At 37.3% G+C, this 24,320-nt stretch overlaps 3 protein-coding genes across 7 annotated transcripts in view; 1 reads left to right on the top strand and 2 right to left on the bottom strand.

Annotated features, from left to right (window-relative positions):
- The window catches only part of LOC132113675 (actin filament-associated protein 1-like 1), a 40,699-nt gene extending 24,053 nt beyond the window's left edge, over positions 1-16,646 (top strand). Inside the window, exons 2-20 of one of the 4 annotated variants that reach the window (XM_059521574.1) lie at positions 1,772-1,837; positions 6,581-6,706; positions 7,159-7,242; positions 7,332-7,420; positions 8,005-8,116; positions 9,002-9,100; positions 9,179-9,387; positions 9,486-9,665; positions 9,855-9,938; positions 10,893-10,971; positions 11,452-11,601; positions 11,791-12,002; positions 12,878-13,023; positions 13,126-13,183; positions 14,184-14,295; positions 14,642-14,809; positions 15,281-15,459; positions 15,542-15,649; positions 15,895-16,646. In XM_059521574.1, coding sequence (XP_059377557.1) covers positions 1,801-1,837; positions 6,581-6,706; positions 7,159-7,242; positions 7,332-7,420; positions 8,005-8,116; positions 9,002-9,100; positions 9,179-9,387; positions 9,486-9,665; positions 9,855-9,938; positions 10,893-10,971; positions 11,452-11,601; positions 11,791-12,002; positions 12,878-13,023; positions 13,126-13,183; positions 14,184-14,295; positions 14,642-14,809; positions 15,281-15,459; positions 15,542-15,649; positions 15,895-15,921 — 2,259 coding nt within the window. In that variant the 5' untranslated portion in view covers positions 1,772-1,800 and the 3' untranslated portion in view covers positions 15,922-16,646. Of the gene's footprint in view, positions 1-1,578; positions 1,838-6,580; positions 6,707-7,158; positions 7,243-7,331; positions 7,421-8,004; positions 8,117-9,001; positions 9,101-9,178; positions 9,388-9,485; positions 9,666-9,854; positions 9,939-10,892; positions 10,972-11,451; positions 11,602-11,790; positions 12,003-12,877; positions 13,024-13,125; positions 13,184-14,183; positions 14,296-14,641; positions 14,810-15,280; positions 15,460-15,541; positions 15,650-15,894 lie in introns of those variants that run through there. The other 3 variants (XM_059521575.1, XM_059521573.1, XM_059521576.1) reach the window with 3 other exon arrangements.
- A 1,252-nt stretch (positions 16,647-17,898) lies between these two features.
- Positions 17,899-24,320, bottom strand: part of LOC132113677 (securin-like) — a 43,934-nt gene continuing 37,512 nt past the window's right edge. Inside the window, exons 2-6 of the mRNA XM_059521580.1 lie at positions 18,821-18,923; positions 18,581-18,732; positions 18,425-18,497; positions 18,175-18,324; positions 17,899-18,083 (exon numbers count right to left, since the gene is read on the bottom strand). Coding sequence (XP_059377563.1) covers positions 17,998-18,083; positions 18,175-18,324; positions 18,425-18,497; positions 18,581-18,732; positions 18,821-18,911 — 552 coding nt within the window. The 5' untranslated portion in view covers positions 18,912-18,923 and the 3' untranslated portion in view covers positions 17,899-17,997. The remainder of the gene's footprint in view (positions 18,084-18,174; positions 18,325-18,424; positions 18,498-18,580; positions 18,733-18,820; positions 18,924-24,320) is intronic.
- The window catches only part of LOC132113676 (gamma-aminobutyric acid receptor subunit pi-like), a 7,945-nt gene continuing 3,206 nt past the window's right edge, over positions 19,582-24,320 (bottom strand). The window contains exons 1-10 of one of the 2 annotated variants that reach the window (XM_059521578.1): positions 24,149-24,314; positions 22,505-22,588; positions 22,325-22,437; positions 22,165-22,232; positions 21,857-22,074; positions 21,653-21,735; positions 21,412-21,549; positions 20,842-20,994; positions 20,538-20,731; positions 19,583-20,460 (exon numbers count right to left, since the gene is read on the bottom strand). In XM_059521578.1, coding sequence (XP_059377561.1) covers positions 20,143-20,460; positions 20,538-20,731; positions 20,842-20,994; positions 21,412-21,549; positions 21,653-21,735; positions 21,857-22,074; positions 22,165-22,232; positions 22,325-22,437; positions 22,505-22,557 — 1,338 coding nt within the window. In that variant the 5' untranslated portion in view covers positions 22,558-22,588; positions 24,149-24,314 and the 3' untranslated portion in view covers positions 19,583-20,142. Of the gene's footprint in view, positions 20,461-20,537; positions 20,732-20,841; positions 20,995-21,411; positions 21,550-21,652; positions 21,736-21,856; positions 22,075-22,164; positions 22,233-22,324; positions 22,438-22,504; positions 22,589-24,148; positions 24,315-24,320 lie in introns of those variants that run through there. The other variant, XM_059521579.1, reaches the window with a different exon arrangement.

Genomic DNA, 24,320 nt, shown 5'->3' with positions numbered 1-24,320 from the left:
ATTTTATTTATTCATTTTTAAAAATGTTAATAAACCAATCATTTAATTCATCATCGTGTAAATAAAATAATATATGATTAACTATAAATATATATATATATAGCTCTGGAAAAATGAATAGACCATTTGATTTCCCTTCACTTGATTGACAATTTATAGTTATGAGTTGGAGTAAAATTAAATTTTTGTTTTACTCTGTGAACTACTGATGACAATTAAAGATTTTAAATAGAAAACTTTGTCAGAAATGACAATTGGTCAAAATATCAAAAAAAGATACCATGTTTCAGACTACCAATGTTTGGAATTGAAGAGTTGAGAAATTAATCTTTGGTAGAATAAACCTGATTTTCAATCACAACAAATGAAAACATTTGTTATTTTGAACAAGCGTCATAACAAAAGGCTCTAAATGAAAAAAAAAAAAAAAATAATAATAATCATTTGAAATTTGGAAGAAATATCAGACTAAAAAAAAAAACTAATAAATCCGTAGAAACTGATAATTTTCAAGTGGTCTCTTAATTATTTTCCAAAGGTGAATTTATTATTATTGTTGTTATTATTAAATAATGTAAAATTATAATTTCTTGGTTCTCCTATATGAGACTTTTGTAAGGAAGCTATTCACAGATTTTCCCCAAAATGGTAATTGTCAAAATCTATAAATCAATTTTGTCTCAACTAATAATGTGGGTTTTGTGCAGGACTAAGCCAATCTATTTTTGACCAGTTTCAGATGGGAAAGTATTTTAAACCTGTGTGAAAAATGTCATTTTTGCTGCAATTTAGTGCTGGAAAAAAACTAAAATTTCTAATGTAATTGTGTTTTGTAAAAGTGCAATGCGCTTAATTTTTTTTTTTTTCTCTCAAGGGAAAACCTTAATTCACATGTTTCTAACTGGTCAGATTTGCCAGTATACCTTCACTCTGCAGAGCTGTACTCTGAGAAGTCATCTTTGGTTTAGGGAATATTTTACTCTAATAATAACATCTGTATAAACTGGCATGAGAGCTAATGAGGACTGTTGTATACTCTACCAGAGACAATTTATAAGAGACATGCCACTTCCTCAATCCTCAATACAACTATATAAGGAAAACCGTATCATCTGCTTTTTACAGTCAAGCCGGGAAACATTTAAGCCTATCGTCTGGTTCCACTGACGTATGCGCACAGTTGAGGAACCCTTGTGCATGCGTAGTAAAAGTATAACCTGTGGGGAAAAGCGCGTTTTAACCCTTATTTTGGGGCAAAGTCATCAAACTTTTTCAGCGATTTTTATTATATTTTATTTCTGTTTCTAAACATGCAGTTTTTATGTCCCGGTGACCAGTGAAAGTGCAGTTCTGACTCTATGCCCATTCATTTAGAGAGGAGCCTGGTCTTGTTTGTCTGAAATAGCTGCCCGGAGGCGTTGCCAAGATGGCGGCCGAGTGGCATGACTTGCCTAAAAGGACTTTGACTCTACCCTGTGGGGGAGGGATGTGTGGATTCACCATGTGGTATAGGACCCTTCCAGATTAGATCAGGACTGGGTGCCTCCCCTTACTTCACACAAACACACACACACACACACAGTCATCAGTGAGCACCCCACCCCCAGACACACACCAACAGACTAGAAACAGAGGATAAATTCCCCTGCTATCCCTCCGTCACTTTTAATCTGGACACGGAAAAGAAGGTGATAAATGTGAAGGAAATGCACCTTGAATGAGTGAGTTCATCAGCTGATTCCACCTTTCTGGATTGCTGTGACCTGTTCAGGAACAACTGTATGACATCTAGGAAAAGAGATGGTGGGCCTGGTTGTCTCCTCAGCAGCTGTTTCTGGTAGGTGATTTGTTACTCGCATGTTTGTCTTTTTCTTTTCTTTTTCCTTGGTAACTAAATAATTGTATTATTGATCAGTTCTCTCATTTGTCTGAATGATTTCCGTAGATGGTAAAGTGAAACATATTGATTAGTTTTAGTTAAATCTAGTCGTTCCAACTTGAATTAAGCATCATAAATGTACCTGTAGCTGTATTTAGTCAGTTCATTGCCATTTTAGTTGTTGAGTTTGTGTATTGCTTTGAGTAAATGATAAAATTCAAACTGTACAAGTCTAAACAGGTGTTGTTTTTGTTGTCTAAGCAAAATACGCTTGTAAAAAAAAGATCTCACCAAGGTGTTTAAAGCTTTCTTGGGAGCGGTGTGGTTTTCACAACCGAGTACACATTACTATCTCTGGTAGGCCTTTCTAAACCTCTTTGGCTGCACTTTTAATGAGGTGAGGAATGTTTTCTCGTTTTGCGGCAATGTGTGAGGTGCTGAGTGCAAAAGCACTGGTGCAGTTCTGGGAAAACACCCCATTGTCAACTTCGCATTCCTAAACATGGCTTTTAGCTTATGTTGAAACAATATAACTGTCAATAAAGTGCTTTCAAATGAGTGACAAAGAAAAAGATAATCAACCCTGATTTGCCTGAGAGATCCCCAAAAGAAAGCAACAAACACCCCAGCCGTCAGGAGAAGCTGCAAGTTAACTTGATCTGACTTTGTGTGCCGGTGTGGAATTCTGTGTTCCCATTATGCTGTTTTGATGTGGTACTATCAGAGACGGCCACATGTGAGGCTCTCTGGATGGGAGTGGGCATGTAGCTCTGTGTTGTGCTTGGCTTTGGAAATGACCCTCCACAGGTGAAGCTCAAGATAAAGAGAAGCACAAATGTGTTTGATCTCATGTAAGAGTGTATCTCTGTAGGAATCATGCTTCACTGTGCTCATGTTGGTTTAAGCTTGTCCTAATGGCTCTCTGAAGACTTTTTGTTCATTTAATATTTCTAAATCTTTTTTTGGAACCTCACCTGACTCTTGTGATCTTTATGGGAAATACTCCAAAACAAAGTAAATGCTGCACAAACATTTCAATTCTAGCATCAATTTACAGTTTTTGCGTATCCATGTCATTGTAGAACAAATTATGGCATTTGCTATTTTTAGCTAGGTTTACCAGTTTTCCTAGTTAGCATGAAGCATATGTTATGTTTTGAAGCAGGTCCTCTGCATATAATGTTGTTGTGCACGTGTCTATACTTGGCTTAACTAGCAAGACTGCATTGCTTAACTATTTTCATCGGAAATATCAGTTATGTGTTACAATTTTAAAAAAAAATCGGTGTTAACCTTTTTTTAATGTATTAGAAACTAACAACTTTTAAATTCATGTTTGTTCATTATATAACTAGTGCTAATTTATGGAAAGTAAAATGTATTAGGAAATTAATAAATTATGTAAAAGTATTGTTTAAGTTATCTTTTAGTATATGTAGAAATTAACATTATTCATAAGTGCTGTAAAAATGTTCAAAGCTATTGCATTAATATTAACAAATTGAATCTTACTGTAATGTAAGCATTGTCAGAAAAAAGGTACAAATGCTGTCACTGGGGTGGTACATTTTTAAAAGATTCAACTTTGTACCATTAAGGTACTAATATGTATACTTTAGGTACTAATATGTACCTTAAAGGTACTTGTTTGCACCCATTAGGGATAAATAAGGTACAAATCTATAACTTTTGAAAGGGTACCACCCTAGTGACAGCTTTTGTACCTTTTTTTTTCTGCCCGAACCATACAATTATTGTGTTTCTCTTCTATAATGATGCCTATTCTATAATTATTTGTCACTTAAGTTACTATAAGATCATCAGTTTGGCTTACACAAGAGCTTATATGCACAGCAAACACATTTACTATGCTGATACTTCATACTGCCCCGAATGGCTTGTGTCACTCCATACAGCTGGTTTTAACACTTAATTCTTTAACACTAAATAATTTGCCAAGAGGGCACATTTAGCATATTTTGGACACTTGCAAACATTGAGCCACTTTAGTTACTACCCAACTGAGGTCATGTTAATGGGAAACACGCAAAGTTAAACTCAGACTTTTTGTGATCACAGGGGCCTTGTGTCAACAAGTCTGAATAGAGAAACACTCAGACTTACACACCGGTGGGAGTGACTGGAAGGCAGCTGGGGACACGATGAAAGGAAGTGGGATGTTATGTAGTACATTAGTCAATAACAAAGGTTTTGCAACTGTGGTGAATCTAAGAAGAAGAAGAAAAAACACTTTTGTCAAAGCAGAAGTATGCTGACCCAAATTTCAGATGAGTAATTTCTGTAAATGTGGGCGTAAGAATGTGTTTGTGTGAATTTGAGTATTTGTGTTTCTTTGTGACTTTTAAACTCCTCACCTTCCCCATGGAGAGATATGAGCCTGAAGCTTTATGACATTTTCTGGACCACAGCTCAATCTGACTACAAGCATATAATTCATTAGGTTTCTCATGGGGATGTGGAAGAGGGTGGTGGCCATTTGAATGAAGCACTGGAAAATAGAGAGAAGGACGCGTTTGTCACAATATCTTATACAGCTTGGACCAGCTTCCAAGATTGCTATTGTGGGTCTTCTACAGGGACATGCTGGTAAAACTGGTTATTGTTGTAATTGGAGTGTAGCCATGGAAAATCAGCATGAATGTGCAGAAAAAAATCTATTACTGGAAACAGATGATTTGAACAGGGGTGAGAATTAGGCCAAACAATATAATATTTATATCTGGCTTACGAAACGGGGATATTTCAGTTCTGTAATTGTGTAATTATTAAAAACTATTGATACAATGATTCTTGTCTCCTTAAAAATGTGTGAAATGTTTCTTGAGCAACGTTTGAACATATTAGAATGATTTCTGAAGAATCACGTGACACTGAAAAAATTCAGAAAATTCAGCTTTGCCATCACAGGAATTAATAACAATTTAAAATATATTGAATTAGAGAAAGAGATTTTAAATTGTAATACTATTTCACAATATTACAGTTTTTTTCTGCATTTCTGATCAAATTTATGCAGCCTTGAGTCCCCCAAGTTTTGAACAAGAATATGAATTTCCATCCATCCAATCATATCTCTTTTTGTCACGTCAGCATTTTCTCTCTCTGCTTTTGAAGGAATTCCATATACTAATATATTACTCGTGAAGTATCTGACAGCTGAAGTGGATCTGAGTCTTGACCCACCACACCTGTTAATATATTGAGCCCAGAGGCCCTGAGGTGGATACTTTGGCTCAGCTGACCCTCTGTCCATGCCAGAAGGTCCAGCTGTGTGATGGACATAGATGTTCAGCCCTGTTCACACTCCCTCTCCCTCCAGCCTTCTGCTCCTGATCAGTGTGGTCGCAGTGCTGACCGTGAGCTCATATCCACTGGGACAGGAGTTGTTCTTATGGCTTGATTACTTTCCTTGAACCAAACCGTCAGATTCCTTCCAAATCTGCAAACCTTCTGCCCGGGCACACACTGCCTAGGATCGCTGACAAATCAGCTTTTTATTGTTTCATGCTGTCTTCTCATCCTTCAAAACATACTTGCAGTCCAGGTTTTTGGTTACATGTTTTAACTAATTTGCTGACAGTGCATTTGCTCAAACTCAAACACTCAGCATTAGTAGTATCGGATCATTAGTAATGGGTTTGGGACAGAAAATGTGGTTTAGCTGGTGTGTAACACTGTGTGAGCTTCAGTTTGTGGGCGGCAGTATCTGCAATATCCTAGGGATGTCAGCATATATCATTAGATTAAAACTCCACATACAGGCTCACAGCAATGTCATTGAGTCCTTCTATGAATAATCTAGACATAAGAGTCTTAACTTGTCTCGAGGGAGCTTAGATTTCAGACTTTGAATGTATTTATTGGGCTTGGACCCTCCTCTGATGCTCTCTGTGAGCTTGCTAGGTGGGATGGGAAACTCGCCACAGATCAGAGGGTAGGTCTTTGACTCTACACAGGGGTGTCTGGTTTCTCCAGCAGGGCGGTTTTCATCCCACAGAGACCTGGAAGAGAGCTTGAGAGTCCCAGCATGAAGTTTTGAGCTCTAAACCTGTTTCAATTTATAATTCTTCTGACCCTTCATCATCCACCATGCCCATAACTCATATTGTCCGCTGACATGTGTGTCCATACTGAAGACATTCTGTGGAATATAATGTTACAAAGAATTGATCTGATTTAGTCAGATTAGCTTTACAAGCTTTTGAAAGTCAGAGATGGATGATTAATGATGAAGACCCGAGTTGATCTAAAGCCTGCTATCCCTTCTTCTCAAAAGTGTCAATGAGTGCACACAATCAAGAAACAGAAAAATCTTTTGAAAATCTAGGGTTAGGGTCACAAAGCTCTTAGTCCTTAGGGTTGCATATTGTTATTCAAATATATATATATATATATATATATATATATATATATATATATATATATATATATATATATTAAATGATGTGTAGTCAAGTCATTTGATGTGTCAATTTGAATGTATTTCTGAAAACATAACAAATAGGACATACATGAGTATCACGTCTTTGACCAAAAACCTCTGCAACTGACACTTGTTTTCATTTGCTTATTCATGCTGATGAGTTGATGGTTGGTCTTATTAATCTGTTGTTTTGACAAACACTGACAGTTGTATACTCTGGTCTCCGTCAACCTCTAACCCTGAGCTTTGACCTTCAGCGATGGAGCTCTTGGTGACGGAGTTGAATGTGCTGTTGAAGCTGTTGGACCATGAGACCCTGAGCTGTGCTACAGAAGAGAAGAAAACCGCTGTGAAGAACCTTCTGAGACAACTTCAGCCCTCAGGTAAATATTGAAAATTGGTGTCTAATGGCTATTATCTGGTCTGGGATTAGTGGTTGAACCACTAGCTGGTAGAGTCATGTGCAATCATGTTCCCGAAAAGCTAAATAACTAATTAAACCTTCCTCCTCCCTTCCTTCCTCCAAGAGCAGGATTGTAGACCAGTTTAGTCAGCTTTGTTAGATCTGGTAGAGAACCCTTGGCTAAGCCTGTAAGGCCCTGTGGTCTCATCAAAACACAAAACACCATTCTGATAGAGAACTAATAGAAAAATATGCTTGAGACAATTTAGACAAATAAAAAAATGCTTGGACCAGAAAGTGACAAGACCAGAGGGATAAACATCAGCTTGATGAGGCCTTGTTTTTCTCATAAATGAGACTGAAAAGCTTTTGGCAGTTGTCCTACATACACATATTTTTATTTTTATTTTTTCTCATACTTGTTCTTTGCAGTCACTGGAAAAGACTATATGTACATGAACAGCTCAGTATACAGAAATGGAACCAGCTTTGTCGAATCCCTTTTTGATACATTCGGTAAGTTGAGAATGTCTATGAGACTTACATCTCTTAACATCCTCCAATATTTTGGAATATTATACTAATAATATAACTAATTTTTACAGATTGTGACCTAGGGGACCTGAAGGTTGAAATGGAGGATCAGAAGAACGAGCCAGAGACAAAACACACTGACCACATTGTCCCCAAACCAGTAAGAAATCTTCTCTCATGATTACCCACAATGCACTGCTCCTTAGTCCTAACGCTAATATATAGTGCATCATTAACCCTGATGTCAGTGTGTAATAAGGGCTGTGCTCTACAATGGTGAGATATGGCAGGAAGATTAATCATGCTGCAGTGAATCCTGCACTTCTCTTTCTAGTTGCATTGCACGTTCAGAGCCAGGTTGTTATTTTAAAGTCACGTCACCATCAGCGCTTCACCAAGGTCCCCATAGATCCTATCCCCTATTAAGAGAGCGCATGTTTCCAGCGGTCAGATTTTTCATTGTGTGCGTCAATGTGTTTGGGTGTCATTATTAGCACAATAGTCCTCGATGGCCAGTATCTGATGTATTTCTCAGCCGTCATTCATGTGGCATGTGGGTTTGGCTTTTGATTGGATGCAGCAGTTACATATCGTTTGTTATTGTGTTAACTTGCCGAGTGGTGGAACTGAGCCACAGCTTTGCGATACTGAGGACTCACTGAAAAGCAGATGTTAAGTGGAATTAATGTGATGAGGTAGACAGATGTGGAGTAAGTCATTGTTTGCCACATTTTTTTGGACCAGAGCACAGCGGACTCGCCTCCCCCCCTGCCCAACACACCACCTCCAGAGGATTACTATGAAGAAGCCGTTCCACTCAGCCCTGGAAAGATGCCAGAATATATCACTAGACGCAGTGAGTCTTGTTGCTGTATGTCTGTTGCTTGGAAAACATGGCGTGGTCTATATAAATTCCTATAGATAATATAACTTGGAGAGTGATGTTGCAACCTTGTGTTCTTGCAAAAGTCTGAGCGTTGATGACAGGTCTTAACACTGTATACATAAACCACTCGAATTCAAAGTGAAAAGTAGTTTTTAACCGATTTGCTTCCTCAATGGGACACATTTTCAGATTAAAATCATATATTCAAGAAGGAAAGAATCCTAATAAAGAAGTCAGTTCCTAATGAATTTTATTCCTTAGGAATTGCCTGGATTGTGGAAATGCAAATGCTACATACCAGAATGGAGCTATTCTGAATGTGACGTAAAAAAAAAACTGTTTAAATTGCTATTGATTAACATTACACTAGAGCTTACAAAGTGGCATCAGCTTAAAAAGTTGGTTCAGTGCAAATGACTATATTTAAACTAAAAAATTGCATAGATAATGCATAGATTTATTTATTTATTTATTTTATCGGGAATAAACTGTACAGTCAATTGTTTAAAAGAATACCAATAATGTGCATTAGGAAAGTAAATATATTGAGTACTACAACACCGATCGTGACTTCTATATTTCAGTTTAAATAAACAGAAAAAGTTTGAACTGCATCCAAGTTTGAATTTTTTTTTTCAAATAAAAGTTGAGTGTTTTTATGCTTCAAATAAAGCAATAGCAGTTTAATAATGATGCTAAAAGAAGACTTTGCATTTCATTTGCATTGCAATTCAGTGAGAAGATAAATTTCACTTTACAGAGGATTGCCAGTTAGTTCATGCACGTTGCCATGGAACCTTTTTTTTTTTTTACAGAATATATTGTGCCCATTATGCTTCTCTCTTATATCTACAGGCAGCTCCAGTCCTCCTAATTCCATTGAAGATGGATATTATGAAGATGCTGAGAACAATTACCCAACAACTCAAGTGAACGGACAACGCAAAAACTCCTGTAAGCGGCAGAACCCTGACACTTTAAATAGCGATGTCATTTCTCAATAGTATTAGTATGTCGTTACTCCTCCTGCAGATAATGACTCGGATGCCTTAAGCAGTTCTTATGAGTCATATGATGAGGAAGAGGAAGAGAAAGCCCAGCGTTTGACACACCAGTGGCCCTCAGAGGAGAACTCCATGGCCCCGGTGAGAGACTGCCATATCTGTGCCTTCCTGCTGAGGAAAAAACGCTTCGGCCAGTGGGCCAAACAGCTCACTGTCATCCGCGAGAACAGACTCCAGGTGAGCTGCCAAAAAGCCCAGAGGGATAAAAATGAGCTATGATTTTTCTTGATGCTATTATGAGTGATACGTGGAAACCTCTGAATCTTGTTTTATAGTGCTATAAAAGCTCAAAAGACCACTCGCCATACACTGACATACCACTCAGTTTTTGTAATGTCATCTACGTGCCCAAAGATGGCCGGAGGAAGAAGCATGAGCTCCGATTCTCTCTTCCCGGTGGAGAGGCACTGGTGTTAGCCGTGCAGAGCAAGGAGCAGGCCGAGAAATGGCTCCAAGTAAACAGTCCCTCTCTCGCAAACTTGGATATCCATCCATTATGCATACACACAATAGATGTATCCTGCTGCCAGAAACAATATTGCACAAGAGGAAAATAGCGTTTATAAAAGGGACCCCATGTGTGATGGACTATGTTTACACTTGTAGGGAACCACTGATGTGTGTGTATATTTGTGTGATTGCAGGTGGTGCGTGACGTTACAGGTCAGGGGAATGGGTTGGACAGCCCATCTTCTCCCATGATTCCAAGGAAGATTGAACTGGATAAGGTGGGATTCCAGCACACTTTTGTCTCATTCATGACTCCTGTGCATCTCATCTTCATTACTGACATATAAGTGATGGCCAGTGATGGATTGGAGGAACTTTTGGGGATAAGCTTTTTGTAAAAGGTGGTCTCATTGTGACTAAGAGTTGGTTAGAGCCACCTGTAACATGTAAGATGAATACCCATGACATTTTCCTTGCAAACATTTTTTTTTAAATCATATTATTGCCAAAACTGATTGATTAAAAGCAACCGTAAAACATTTACATTGTTACAAAAAGTTTTCTGTTTCTAATCAATATACTTGGTCTTCATCAAAGAATCCTAAAAAAAGTGTCACAGTTTCTACAAATCGATAATAATAATAATAAGAAGAAATTTTTCTTGTACATCAATTCAGCATATTAGAAATAAGAAAAAATTCAGCCTTGCCATCAAATAAATAAATTACATTATAAAATATATTTGAAAAAAAAAACAGTTGTTTTAAGTTTCAATACTATTTAACAATATTACTTCGTTTACTGGATTTTTGATCAAATAAATGCAACCTTGTTGGGCATAAAAGACTTTAACATTAAAGTAGTGCATATAAATTGTTGTTCTACATAGATGCAAGTCTGTCCTCTATCATTGTAGGTAATTACATCTCCAGTGCTGCTGTGAATGCCGGTCTGTGTTTGTGTAAACAGTCTGACAGCATTTCAATGTTCTGGGCTCAATTTCCATCTTTAATTAAAAGATGTCAAGATCAGGGTGGTAAATTCTGTCAGAGCAGCTGTAAATAATGAACTCTGTAGCTGTCTGGCACCCTGTTCCTAAACCTACTTTTCAGTAATCTTAATCTGCATATCTTATTGTACAGTATTAACCAAATAAGAGTTATGGATGTGTATTGCAAAAAATTTGGCATGTTTAGTTTGATCTGACTGATCAACTGCTGTTGTCCCTGCAGTGGTGTTCTTCAGAGAAGCAAACCTCAGATTCTGACAGTATGCCAAGTGGAGAGAGTGCTCGCGATGGACGGGAAAATGGTGAGATCTTCAGTTTATTCTTCTCTAATTACACACCTTCGACTTTGATTTATTTTGATAGATTTTTTTTTTTTAATCTTTCTCATTACTAGTAGTTTACTCCAAAGTAAAAAGTAAAGTGAAAGTATTTATCCTGCACTGATTTTGTTAAACATATGCATAGCAGCACCCTGGATACCACCCAAAACACACTAGCATCAACATAGCAATGTGAATAACCATCCAGGAACACTTTAGCAGCTCTCTGTCTCTCTCTCTTCCACTCTCTACCTCACACATCTTTTTTTTTCCTGAGCTTTTTCACAGGTGCTCTATTAACAAGCAGGAAGTCTTTATGCAGGATGTGGATTGTTTGTGATTATCATTGTTTGGACCAGTGAAAGTCTTTATTAGCTTTGGCCTTATTCCGGCAGATTGTGTGTTTGTAGACCACACATATCTTACATTTATTTCATTGAACCATCAAATGTGTGTTTACAGGTAAACCCAAGCGAGGTGCACTGTCAGAGCTAACGGGCACCGTAAGCCGAGCTGCAGGAAGAAAGATCACAAGAATGATCAGTTTCTCGAAAAGAAAGCCTCCACTGCCAGGAGACAACTGCACGTCACCCGACCAGGATCCTCGGTGTGGTAGGAGACTCTCTTTCGTCTCCCTTTCTGTTTCTCAGATTACAAAACCCATGACTCTCTCCACCTGTTATTTTCAACTTCTCTTTCTTTGCCTTTGATGTCAGACAGTGAAGTGGAATAAATCTACACCATGAAACAGAGGTGGGCGTACTGTAATAATTGCTGTAATTCTATGTATTTATGTGTCAGGTTATGTAGGAGTGCTGTTGAATCAGTGCTGGAAGGAACACTGGTGTCGGGTGCGGGCTGGATCTCTTTACCTTTACCATGAGAAAGGAGAACAGCGGGTCCCCCACACCACTGTGGCTCTGAAGGGATGCGAGGTTGTCCCAGGCCTCAGACCTAAACACCCCTTCACCCTGAGGATACTGAAAGGAGGTGCAGAGCTGGCAGCTTTGGAGGTACTGAATGTTTTGTCTGACGTTTTCACGGCAATGCTTCATAGAGCTGTATTCGAGCAGTTAGCACACATGCTACAAGCTAATTTAGTTTTGGTGTTTGCGTGGGTTTGGATCTTTGTTCTGATCTACCTGCCAATTATATTTTTGTCATCTTTTACTCTATACTTTTTTATAAGGATCCACCAATATAAAATTGCTGGTTGATAAAGACAATGTTTTATTGCGGATATTAAAATGACTAAATAATTGAATAAATACAAATAAACAAATAAAGCTTAAAACAATCATCTTAAATGCTACAGGTGACTGTAGGCATCATATCATTATAAAGTAGTTTATGAAAAATGTATATTTATTCTGAGATTTGCTGAATATTACAGCAAGTAATATCCAAGATTGACTTACACTGATAAATGTAAAAATCTATAATATTGTAAAATTTTGTCATTGTAGTAATATTTATGCACTATTATTATATTATATAATATTATATAAATATAATTGTTTTTTTAATGAGCTTTTATTTTTTTAGCTTCAATTTATTTTCATTTGTTATTTTATTGTAATTAGTTGCCAATGTTTAAGTTTTAGTTGAGTTTTTCTCCCCCATATTTTTATTCTACTTTATTTCAGTTAACAAAAAGTTTTTCATAAATTTGTTAACAGTAACAACTCTGGTTGTGATGTATCATGCATTCCTACTATACTATCAATACAACGGCACATTTTTTAAAATCTTTTGTAATTCTTTAATACTCATTTATCATGTGATAAATACATTCTGAATGAATCTCAGTTGATGTCTGTGTGTGATATATCTTGTCTCTAGCTCTGTGCTTGTAGCTCATGTTTGTTCCCGTGTGTGTTTGTGTTAGGCGAGTTGTTCGGAGGACATGGGCCGCTGGCTTGGAATCTTGTTGGCAGAAACTGGTTCCTCTGCGGACCCCGAGTCCCTACATTATGACTATGTAGATGTGGAAACTATTGCCAACATCCGTACTGCTGCCCGTCACTCTTTCCTGTGAGTTGAGGGTGAAGGAGATGAGAGCTGGGGTTTTAGATTGGCTCGTCTTGTTGATTTTGACTAAATGAACTGTTCTTGTTTCTTTTTCTGTTTATTTAGATGGGCAACCTCCACAGATTTTAGAATGTATGATGAGGTCCCTTTCGAAGCCATAGAGGTGTGTGGTCACAGATGAACAAAAATTTGGTCAAGTGCTTCCACTCTATCACAGTTGTTTTCAGCCTTTTTCTAAGAGAACACTTTTTATAAGTCATATGCTTCACAACCCTTCCTCCAAAATTCAACTCTTCACAAAAAAAGCACTTTATTTTATGTGCACAGACTTAGATTCAAAGCTTATAGAAATAAATGCACAACATTTATGTACATGCATCATAGTGAAATAATTATCTAGTTTATTTAACCTTTTTTATAGAGAGAGAGAGAGAGTCTTCTCTGTGAACGTGGCAATTCTGTTAACCTCATTCAAACAAAAACTTGTTGTAGAAGAGGTTTAATATCCTTGTGCCTCTGTGTGCATGTGGCTTGACTGCATTTTAATGAAAGATGAGAAGCATGTGATGACTCTGTATGCAGTAATCGGGGGTTAGAACAGGTTCAGTTGTCATAGCCTCTGGCCACTAAGTGGCTTGTTAAACCTGTTATGAACCCTCAAGACACTTGCACAGAAGCTTCAGTTCTTCATCTGTGCGTGCCTCAAATCATGTGATCAGGCACCAAGAAAGTAAAAAAATTAAAATAATATATATTTAAATATATATATATATATATATATATATATATATATATATATATATATATATATATATATATATATATATATATACATATACATATACATATATATATATATATATATATATATATATATATATATATATATACATACATATATATATATATATAAACCTTTTTTTCCTCAGTTGTTTATGTAAAATAAGGGTCAATCAGTTTAGGTGTGTGTGTATGTGTGTATAATATAAATATATATATAAATATTTTTATATATATATTTATTTATATATATATATTAACTACATTAATATACTATGTTAATCACTTGAGTATGAGGGATACAAATGTCATTGGAGCCTTATGAAGCAGCGTACAGTAGTTTAAACATACAGTATCCAACACGGTACACCTTTTCTCTTCAGCAGGAAAATGAGGGGTTGATGGGAGAAGCACAAACAAAACGTCGTTCTTCTTTCTCCAGCAGTGAAACAGGAAAGCCCAGTCCACAAATCACTCTAAAACGCCATGGCTCCAGTGAGTGTCATCACACTCTGCACTATGCTAGTTATGCTTATAACAAACACAGCGGTTGGATTCAGCATTGTCTTTAACATATAGACTATGATGATTTCAAGGATTTTTTTTTTAGCAGCCTGCTGACTGTTCAACCTTATTTTGGCCATTTTGAAAATGGCTGCTGATGGCTTGTCACATCAAAAGCAGTCAGAATTATGTAACCTGAGCTTAACAAGACCTTTTGGTTTGATCTACAGCTTTCTGCATTTTCACACTCATTCTCTCACTAGATAAGTGCTAAAAGCATTGCCAACTTCCCACAGTATTCAAGGGTCTGATCTTTGACCTTTACTTGACATTTCAGACGCAAATCAGTACGGGAGGTATGGGAAAACACGGGCACAGGAGGACGCACGCCGATACTTGAAAGAAAAAGAAGACCTGGAAAAAGAAATAGATAGTATCAGAGGTGCCCTAGTCTCTCTGCGAAAAAAGAAACGAGAGGCCAAAAATAAGATGAATGGTGCACCGGGTAAGAAAGCAAGCTTTGCTCCCTATAAAATGAGATTCTCAGGGATTCTTTCCAAATAGTGACTTTCCCCCACTTTTACTAGCAAAAATAGCTTTTTTTTTATTCTTTGTTTCTTACAGCATATTGCAAAATTGAATTCAGTCACGTATATGTATGTTCTCGTTTCTCTTTTATATCCATGTTTAGATGATATAGTGTTCATAAATTCTTCTCTTGAGAGGGTACGAGCCATATTATAACACAGAACACTTTTAAATTGCAATATGGCTTAAAGAAAAAAAGACGGCTATAAATATTAGAATTTTTCAAGAATAAATTTTTGCAATAGCATTACTAATACAATAGTAATATTTCATATTTTGTTTAACATTTTAGTAATAATAATCTTTACATAATTGTTTTGCATTTATATGGTCATAATGGATTTGCCAAAAATGCACATGTAATCCGAACTATATACATGTTGTGCAGATAAGCAGAAGTTGGCTTTAGAGGAGCATGTAGCTCAGTTAGAGGACAGCTGTCGGGTGAAAGAGGGAGAGCGTGTGGACCTAGAGCTTAAACTCACGCAGGTGAAGGAGAACCTAAAGAAATCTTTGGCTGGTGGAGAACTGGGGGCACCTACAGAGTACATACAAACTACAAACAAGGTACTTACTGGACCTAAAAAGCTAATTTTAGAATTAACAGCTTGATTGAAATTGTTAAATGTGGTACTTGTTTACCTTACAGACTCCGTATATGGAGTCATTTCTCCCTGTTAACTGCACCTCTGAAATGCGTAAGCATCCCCCCTCCATCTATGCATCCACGAAGGGAAACGTTATGCAGAAAGCCAAGGTAAACAAATCAGTGTTCACAACATTAACCAGTGCAATGCATCAAAAGACAGATAATGCAAACAGAACAGTTTGCTGCATCAATAGAGATCACATAAAAACATTCAATATATTTCTAATGAGTCAGTCTCTAATGAGTTTCATTGCTTAGTTTGTGGTCCTGCTATTAAGTCTTATATATTGCAGAATGGCCTGTATGTGTGTGAGTGTGTGTAACTTTAACCTTAATTTTTTATTTTTAACCAGGAATGGGAATCTAACAAGGGGACTTAAATTGCTGATCAGGAATGTCAAGGTTAAGATGAGGATTTTTCACCCAGCTTTCTCCAACACAGACTGCTGTAAATGCATATATATTGACTACGACGGCTGCCACTTTTGTAACTTTATAATGGGGTTAGAATGACAAAGCAGCCACAGTCAAATGATGATGTTCTCTTCAAGTCTTGTGAAGTTCCATGTTACAGGCACAAATATTGAAGGATTGAGATGGTATGAGGAAATAAGTTTGTCCTTTGAAAGTGCACAAAAGAGTTGTGGGTAGGTTGTAAAGAAGATGGGAATGAATGGGGGACAATTTACTTTAAAATAGTATGTTAGGAGAGGCATGGTGACAGATCTGTACAAAGTGTTTTTACACTCCATTGCTTATACAGTACTTCTGGGGTAACTCCTGCTCTTAAAGGGTTACTTCTCCCCAAAATGACTTTTTTTTTTCATTAATCACTTACCCCCCTGTCGTTCCAAACCTGTAAAAGCTTTCTTCTTCTTCGGGAACATAATTTAAGATATTTTGGATGAAAACTGGGAGGCTTGTGACTGTCCCATTGACTGCCAAATAAATAACAGTGTCAAGGTCCAGAAAATTATGAAAGACATCATCAGAAAAGTCCATCTGCCATCAGTGGTTCAAACGTAATGTTATGAAGCAATGAGAATACTTTTTGTATGTGAAGAAAACAAAAATAATGACTTTATTCAACAATTTGTCTCCTCTGTGTCTCTCTGCATTGGCGTAGTTCAAATCAAAGCATAAATAAACGTAGAAAACGTAACCACATACAGTTTGTGTTCCAAATTACTTTCCAAAATGGCCCTACGATAGCATGGAGGATTGTTGAATAAAGTTTTTTTTTTTCTTTGCATACAAAAAGTATTCTCTGCACTTCATAAGATTCAGATTGAACCACTGTCAGCAGATGGACTATTCTGACGATGTCTTTGATCTTTTTCTGGGTCTTGGTAGTGTTATTTACTTTGCAGTTTATGGGACAGTCACAAACCTCCCAGTTTTCATCCAAAATATCTTAAATTGTGTTCCGAAGACTAACAACGCTTTTCATGGGTTATGAACGACATGGGGGTAAGTGATTGACAAAATTTTCATTTTGGGGTGGAGTATCTCTTTAATCACGTGGTGCTAATAACAGTGTACATACAATGATTGTAAATAATTTTAACATTACTTTTAAATCTTGCCTCAGTGTATTTAACTGATACTTCGGTTTATAACCTTTAGATTTTCCACCTTTTAATGTGATTAACATTTGCACTTTAAGGCCTGGTTTCATAGACAGGGCTTAGCCTAAACCAGGATTAGGCCATAGTTCAATTAGGACATTTAAGTAATTTTTATAAACATGCCTTAGAAAAAAACATTACTGATGTGCATCTTGAGAAAAAACAAAGGCATTGATATATTTTAAGATCAATCAGTACAAGTTTCTTTCATTTGAAACAACTCAGACTTGCCTTTTAGTCTAGGACTAGGCTTAAGTCTTGTCTGTGAAACCGGGGGCATATGTCTTTAGACATGGAGATGGGAATATTCTTTTAATAAAGAAAAGAAAAAAAGGGTATTTTTGTTCCTTTGTTATAGACTTGCATGGGAATTATGGTTGTGGCTAGAAGGGATACAGCTACAGCCAGAAGTGGCACAAAATCTCTCCGGGTGTACAGGAAGGGGGACAACTAGTGAACTAATCAGCCCATGTTGTGGCAAAGTCCTCTGAACCAAACTCACTGGATGGACAGGAAAATAAATAAACGGACCGTGAAGACAAACTAGATTTTGCTAGACTTGGGTCACTTCAGGCTGCAAAAACCTGATATTTACTTAAACTGGATTTACAAAAAGAGGATTAGTAGATTGTTATTTCAATGTTTAAGTACAATGCCTTCAGTTATTTCTTAATGCTGGTGAGGAACTGACCCTTCGAGTTTATTAGGACCATTTATAAGACCACTTCGTTTCAGATTAACAACATTGGACAGAAGTTTTACAAAACGTTTAATAACAGTTAAAAGCAAACAATTTAAAAGTACAAAGTTCACAATCCACATGAAAATTTAGAGTTCACACTCAGGGGGCAAGTCAACAGTCAGCTCACTGATCGTCTGTAGGAATACCTCCATTTCATCAACACATTCAACCGCTGCATGAAGAAAAAGACAAACAAGTTTAACTGGGTATATAGACTTTTTGCACGGACAACTTTAAGCTACATTTCTAAATATATCCATTACCTCTGGGCATCTTTAAAGGTGAGAGTGGCAAACATGGGTCCATGATAAGCTCTTCCACTGGTGAAGCAGTTGGCCACATCCGTTTTCCCAGACCAGTCAGAGAGAAACAACTGAGGTAGACTTCATCTGGAACACTGCAGGTCTCAAACTCTACAGATTTAACATGGGACAGAATAGTGAAAAGCTGAATTAAAAAAAATAATAAAATAAAGTTTAGTTTAAAAGCAATAAAACAGTAGATCACTCTTACCGCTTGGATTGTATGGAAAACACTTCTCGATCCTTGGCGTCTCCTCACTAACGTTAGCTGGCTGAGCAGGAACCTTACACTGATGAAATAAATGTAACATTTAAATCAACCTACAAACAACATTCATAAAGCTTTCTCCACACATCAAGAACAAACCATGGCTTCAGCAGGTTTAGTCTTCTCCTCTGCTTTATGGGATGCTGCTGGGGTGGCAACAACCTTATTTATGACTCCCAAAGCTTTTCGGCCCGATCGCAGAGGAGCTCCAAGACGTGCCTTTCCTGTCAGAGGTGTTCTCAAGCACTGATCTGGAAATGTGACAGACGTAAATTAGGGACTTTGTGAGTAACGTTAGTCCCTTTTTGGTTCAAAGACAAAACCTATATGGTCACTGACCCGGAGCAGAGTGCAGTCTGTTCTGGCGAGATTTGATGGCTGGAGTGGTCAGTCTGCCGTTCTCCTGATCCAGGTAAATCATGGTGTCCATATTTGTATCTCTGCACAGCACCGACAGGGTGAAAAGCAAAACAATGAAATATTACTCGCTTGGTTCAAATAACGCCTTTCATGATTTGTAACGAAGCAATTCGTTCAGCTTGGTCAAGTCCGTTTGCCAATTTTACATTAAATAAAACGTGACCCGAGGAATATTACGTGAGTTTAATCACTAACGTTACATACAATTTAACTTAAACATAGCCTTTTTTCCTTTTCTTTTTTTTTAGTTAAAACTTACCGTTTCTCTGTTTAGTCTTTCTTTTTCTACACAAGCAAAATGCCGTTTGTTTTGGTTCCGCGTTCCCCGGGTGAGTTTAAAAAGGCAACCTGCTTTCTGATTGGCTGATGGATTTTCCTCTTTGACCAGACGATGCTCTTCATTCATTGAGTTAGCGCCACAGTGCCACCTTATGACCAGAGTGAGTAAAGCAATAATATCTAGGATGAACAGTGAAACGTTGACGGAGATGCGGGAATGGCGTTCTTCAGACTGAGAGTAACCAAAGAAAACGGTAAATTCTCCAAATAAATCACTAAAAATAGCTGAATGGATCTATGGTTGGATAGATTGGAAGGTAGATGGATGAATATATTGAGTGGGTGATTAAGTATTAAGTTGTTACATTGGATTGATAATGCAAACATGACTACTGTTCCAAAATAGCTTATAATTAGATTATTAGGCACCTAGAAATATTGCATAATCTTAAACATTTCTCAAAGCTTATTTGTTTTGTCATTTATTTTTTTAAATATTCAAACTTTATTTACATGTTTGAATTACACCTGAAACAGACTTGCAGACCGCAAAGTACATACATGCACACACTGACCATTATTGGTTTTACTTAATGCAGTTTATTATAGTCAGTGCTTATGGATGTTTACAGCACCCCTAAAGCATATTACCTTTACCTAACAAAACAAAGCAAGAAGAAAAAACAGGTAAAGCACTGAACCCTTAAATAAATCAGTAATGTGAAGGCAATTGTGGATGCGTAGAGCAGCGTCCTTCTTTGTGGCCTGCTGCAGATGAGTCTGTATGGTGATTTATGTGTGTCCATGTGATCTTCATTTTTATTGTTATGTAGAAACACTTTCTTCAGTGCAACAATGAATAAAGTCCAGCTCCTTGTTATAGGCCACTATATAACTGTAATTTACTTTTCACTTTTACAGTCATTTGTGCAATACTTTGTTCATTAAGAGTGGTTCATCCATTAGAATAAAAGGTAGTAGAGCCAGTAGAAAATATTGACAAGGAGAAATACCATGGGGAAAAATACACGTGCATGTCTGTCGATGTTGTTAGGATTCTCGACACTCATCATGGATGCTGCTCGGCGAGACATTTGCTTTACGGAGGACAAACCGCACCCCTTTTCTTTCTTCTTGTCTGTGGCCTCATTCCCTTCGCATATCACAGATTGTTCAGGCATCTCCATCTGAGTTGATTCTTCAGTCTGCATCTTTTTGGGTGATGTTGAATTTGCCAAGTGAGTCATAACATTTGACTCCTCAAATTCTTTGAGTAGTTCCTGTGAAAATGTAATGTAAAAATTAAAGCAGGTTGTAAAAATGTGTAATTTTTTGCCACTATACAGAGGTTTCTCACCCTTTGCACATCTACAAGGGTTTGGTGCTGCATGGTGCAGAAATGAGCACAGGCATATTCCAGCAGAGCACCAAAGATGAAGGTGAAACAGATGCCGAGATAGACATCTATAGCCTTAATGAAGCAGTTGGCATTGGGAAGCGAGGTCCTGGCTCCCATCATTAGTGTGGTCATGGTAAGAACAGTGGTCACGCCTATCAAATAATTGGATTTGATAGAGAATATCTAGTTTCGCTATAATCTAGAAATCTTTTGTATCATATGTTTTTTTTTTTTTTAGTAATAAGCTCTTGGAATCACTGACCGATGCAGGTGCGAGCTGGAACGGAGGACTGACTGATCCAAAAAGACACCCATGACAGAACCACCAGAAGTGTTGAGGGCACATACGTCTCCAGAATGAAGAACAGCACATTTCTACGTAAAGAGAAATGCAGCACTAGCTTCGGGTATAAACCTGAAACGGATCCAGATTATTGCAGGTTATTCATTGTAAAAAGACACAAAAAGAGAAAAGAAAATGTGTGCAATTTTCACAAAAATTACTAAAAAGTGCTACATTAAAAATAGTTCATTGATGTATATTTTATCATATACATTGAAAATGGTTGTAAATTGTTTAACATTCCATTAAATATGAATACTATACATTTTTTCCAAGTAAAAACCATAATTTTTAAGTCTGACCTAATTGTCCAAATTCTTTTTTGGGATTTTGTAAACCATGATTGTGCCACTTAGAAGGAAGACATCTTCCAAATGCCTAAATCTAATTGTATAAATGTGACTGAAAGATCAAGACTGACTGGTACTTTTAGTAAAAATGAAATGTAAAAGTGACCAAGATATTCACAATAAAATTCAATATTTTTACCTGTTTCATACACAGCCTGGGATACGGTTGTGTAGTAGCTCTCCACACTGTACTGGGCCAGGCGCAGTGTATCTAACCCCTTCACTGAGTCATTCCCTCGGGTCCAGTAAAACACTACATCCTGTAAATTATACCCCCCTAAACATGCATGCACACACATACAGATTTAAGGGTTTGAACAGGCTGCTCTTGAATAACCAATCAAATAAGGAAAAAACTATTTGAGAGTGAAAACCCTTACAGCTTTCTAATTGCAAAGTACACTCTTGTCTATCCATAGGATACTTGGTGAGGTCCATGTTGCAGGCGATGGTTGCTGTTATGCTGTGGAGAAAAGGAGGAATATTGATTGAACCATTTCAGTGGGAAGGTTCCCCAGATGCACATACATCTGCATGGAGCAGTTGTTCAGCCTTTGGTAAGAAGGTGTAAATTCAGTGTTTACCGAAGAGCGTAGAGCACAGTGCCGTTACTGAAGATGCGGATCAGACGGTTCTCCACAGTTACGTCATGGAGGAAAGAACGCTTAGAATCAGGGATGAACGTATCGGGGATCCACAGCAAAGAAACCAGCCGTCCATCCAGACTCAGACTTTCATTTCCAGGGAATATGAGGCGGGAATCTCCCCATCGTTGTCTTAGGAAGATAGTGGCTGTGTAGTCCTGTAGATATATGAACAGAATTGATCAGAATCCTGTTGATCTGTTGCCTGAAGCCTCTTATCAAAGTAAGTTTATAAATGCTAACAGTACCATGTTAATCTCAGAGATGGCGTCAATACTGGCAATATCCAGACTCATTCCAATTTTAACAGGCCCCTCTGTGGAAACATAGAAGTCTGTTTTTATTATTGGGTTTTAATTATTGTTTTAATTCTCCATCTATATTTAATTAACTTCAGGTGGCCCTCACGGTTGAAGTTTGGCCTAAGGTATCGATTGTAGCCTTTCATCAGCTTCTGTATGGTGGGCTGCAGTTGCGAATCATTCCACTCGCCATAATGATTCCCATAAAATCCTCTTTCACTGGGAGACAGGGAGAAATGTTAACAGTGTGGACGTCAGGTGATTCTTTGTTTATCTCTTTACTCACCTGTTTGTAATCAACAGAAATAGACTCATCCAGAACAGAAGATACAGCAGCATTCTGTGATAATGTGATACAGATGAACAGTGGCTGTGAAGAGAATTTAAGAAAAAAAAAATATGTTAAAATTTTCCCCATTACAGTATGTATGGATTATGGTCCTTCGACACCCTGGGCACCAGCTGCTGATGGTTCTATCTTGTCATCCCACACACTGTTTTTTTTCCAGGGATTATACAAATTAGAGAATAAGACATTGTCAGTGTGCCATTGTGTTCTATGTTTAGCTTTTGAAATGTCTTAGACTTCTGGCTTTATTTCTTACAATTGAGTTTTTATATGAAAAGTGTCCTTTGTGTTGTTTTTTTTTTTTTGTTGTAAGATTGTTGTTTGAGATCAAGACTGTCTCTTTAGCGTTGCGATTAAAAGAGCTGGGGCTCGAACCCTCAATCATTAATGATGACAGAATATTCACTTTTGGGTGAACCATCCCTTTAAGTGACTAATTTGATTGTGAACAGAATAGACTTTTCCTGTCCTAGTAAACACAATTTTAAAATCCCATCACATTTTCAGATTTTCAGTGATAGTGGGAAACCTGTCTGCAATATCTTGTTGCAATATTAATACAAATGGTAATTCTGTTAATACACTGTTGAATGCAGTTATAATTTGTTCACTGAGTACATTTAAAAACTGTTTCTCAATGAATATAAATGTTCCATTAGCAAAAAAAAAAAATTTCTCAGGTGTCTCTCAGCTGAAGATCCTGGGGCACTGGTCCTGTTGACACTCCTTAGTACCCATAAACCATGCAAATTTAATATTGTCCCAGAACTTTACCACAAGATGGCAGCTGTCCTCTCTGCCCACACACAACTGCACCACCAACAGCTTTTCTTTTAATGTGCCATTTTATTTAATGCACAACTTCCCTTTTTCTCTTTAATTTAATCTTATGATGCTGATTGCCTTGCCTCAAGACACACCAGCAATTACCACTGCAGTTATTGTCATGGGACCTGAACAAGACGCAGTCCATAATGAAAGGCGCTGGACCATTTTACCACAGATCAGCCCCCAAACAAACATTTCTCTCTCTCTCTCTCTTGCTTTCTTCTTCTTTTATTCTAAACCTCTCTCTCCTTGTCTCTTTTTCTCAATTGTTTCTTTTAGATTAGAGCAATCTTTCAAAATGTCAGTGCACTTCTATTTATAAATCAGTCACATAAATCAGACATTTTGCCCCCTGAAGTGTGACAGAGTACAAGTCTTGATTTTCATGTGTGAGCATTTCCACATGTATATATTTGAATATTTTTATATATATTTTCCAGCTTTTTCACAAGTCCTCACTACTGCAGTAATTTAAAATCGCATATTAACTTCCAGAATTTTTGGTCAAATTCTTATCACGTATATTTTCCAGAATGTAAACACTGTTCTATCTTCTTGTAGGCACATCACCCATCTCATCATTCCCACTACATATTCTTTCTCATTTCCATTTTGCCATTCTTCAATTATTCCTCTCTTCCTCCACCTCCTCCCTCCATCCATCACATTTCCCCATCTCTGTCATGCCGCATGAACATCACATTGACAGCAGTTACCTGTGGAGATATGAGATGCAGATCATTGTGGCTTTACCTTTCACTCTTCTTCTTGGTCTCTTTTCTCTCTTAGTGTTCCAGCAAAACGTATCCAGGTTGTTCTTAATCCTTTTCTTTGTCTTCTTTTTTCATGGGTCTTCTGTGTATTCTTTAAATATTTTATTGTTTCTTGTATATCTTATTGTCTCAGCTTGCATTGTGTCTCTTCC

This window comes from Carassius carassius, chromosome 33, assembly GCF_963082965.1.
Source record: "Carassius carassius chromosome 33, fCarCar2.1, whole genome shotgun sequence".
In the NCBI taxonomy this organism is placed as follows: Eukaryota; Metazoa; Chordata; class Actinopteri; order Cypriniformes; family Cyprinidae; genus Carassius; species Carassius carassius.
This window is presented reverse-complemented; position numbering and strand designations above follow the sequence as displayed.